Source organism: Branchiostoma floridae, chromosome 7, assembly GCF_000003815.2.
Source record: "Branchiostoma floridae strain S238N-H82 chromosome 7, Bfl_VNyyK, whole genome shotgun sequence".
Taxonomy (NCBI): Eukaryota; Metazoa; Chordata; class Leptocardii; order Amphioxiformes; family Branchiostomatidae; genus Branchiostoma; species Branchiostoma floridae.
In genome coordinates this window covers 16792814-16793960 of record NC_049985.1, presented here as the reverse complement: position 1 = coordinate 16793960, position 1147 = coordinate 16792814, and the positions used below count along the sequence as shown (strand labels likewise).

The 1147-nt window shown below is 41.5% G+C and overlaps 1 protein-coding gene across 4 annotated transcripts in view; it reads right to left on the bottom strand.

The window, feature by feature from the left end:
* Window positions 1-203: 203 nt before the first annotated feature.
* The window catches only part of LOC118419029, a 10112-nt gene continuing 9168 nt past the window's right edge, over window positions 204-1147 (bottom strand). For 3 of the 4 annotated variants that reach the window (XM_035825257.1, XM_035825258.1, XM_035825259.1), the window contains exons 12-13: window positions 813-918; window positions 204-503 (exon numbers count right to left, since the gene is read on the bottom strand). In XM_035825257.1, the coding sequence (XP_035681150.1) occupies window positions 219-503; window positions 813-918 (391 nt within the window). In that variant the 3' untranslated portion in view covers window positions 204-218. The remainder of the gene's footprint in view (window positions 504-812; window positions 919-1147) is intronic. The other variant, XM_035825260.1, reaches the window with a different exon arrangement.

The window sequence follows — 1147 nt, the reverse complement described above, 5'->3', positions numbered from 1 at the left end:
ATGATATACATGTATCATGGTATATACATGACTAACTTGTATGATTACATTGAGTTATTCAGTCTACATTCATGATCAACATTGCTGTAACTGGTAGCTGTACGTTTCCTGGAGATACATGTTGTCATGAACAATCGAGAAGGAAACATAGGATGCTGGTAGTTGAGTAGTGGAAGAAATGTAGTGATACAGTACAGTTCTCCTTTGATGTAACAAGATCACTGTTCGAACGCAAACAGAATCTCCAAGAAAACAACTTTCATAAATTTTATAATCAGGAAGCGTATAGAAAGACCTTTCGAGTTGGATTCTGGGAGAAGTATCAGAGGTCCTTGGCTGATTGACGCCGTCTGATGCTCACAGCCCTGACAGGTGTCAACATCCGGGTCCTGAGAGGAGGCTCCTCTGCGCCTGCGCCGTTGGTCAGCTGGTATACACCCTTGCGCACAGCGAGATATGGGATCGTCGATCATGCAAAGCATCATGGTACAGTGCAGGTACAGCTAAGAAAGTAACAACCAAGAGAGTTGCATTTTCTTCTGTCGGGGCTTACAGAGCCTTCATAAATACACATAACGAAAAGCCCAAGGTGTACAAAAATAATATTTTGCCGCATTATGAGAATATGGCTAAACAGTTTCAGCTCTTAAGCTTGCATGAAATTTATGATCTATCCGCAAAACCTTTATGACATATATCCAGCTATAACCCACGGCAGAAAACTTTTGATTAAGCAGACACAGTACTACATTTGTTTGGATTAATTGATTAGACGTGTCTGTCTGAGGGTGTTGTATGCAAACAAAACTTACTACATTGTCCGTGGAGTTCGGGAAAGTGAAGGCTATGACCGAGAAGTGCAAGGATAACGGGTCGGTCTCATCACTGTGGATCTGCAGAGTCGGATCGACGTGGCAACTGCATTGAATGTTCAAAGACGTTCTCAAAATGTTAGGAATAGATTTATTTTATGCTGTAAATATATATAGAGAGTGGTAGTCCAATTGTGTGTGTATGTGTTTGTTTGTTTGTGTGTGTGTGTGTGTTGTGTTTGTGTGTGTGTGTGTGTGTGTCTGTCTGTACGTGTGTTTATATTAAGTGTGTGTGTGTGTGTGTGTGTGTGTGTGTGTGTGTGTGTGTGTGTGTG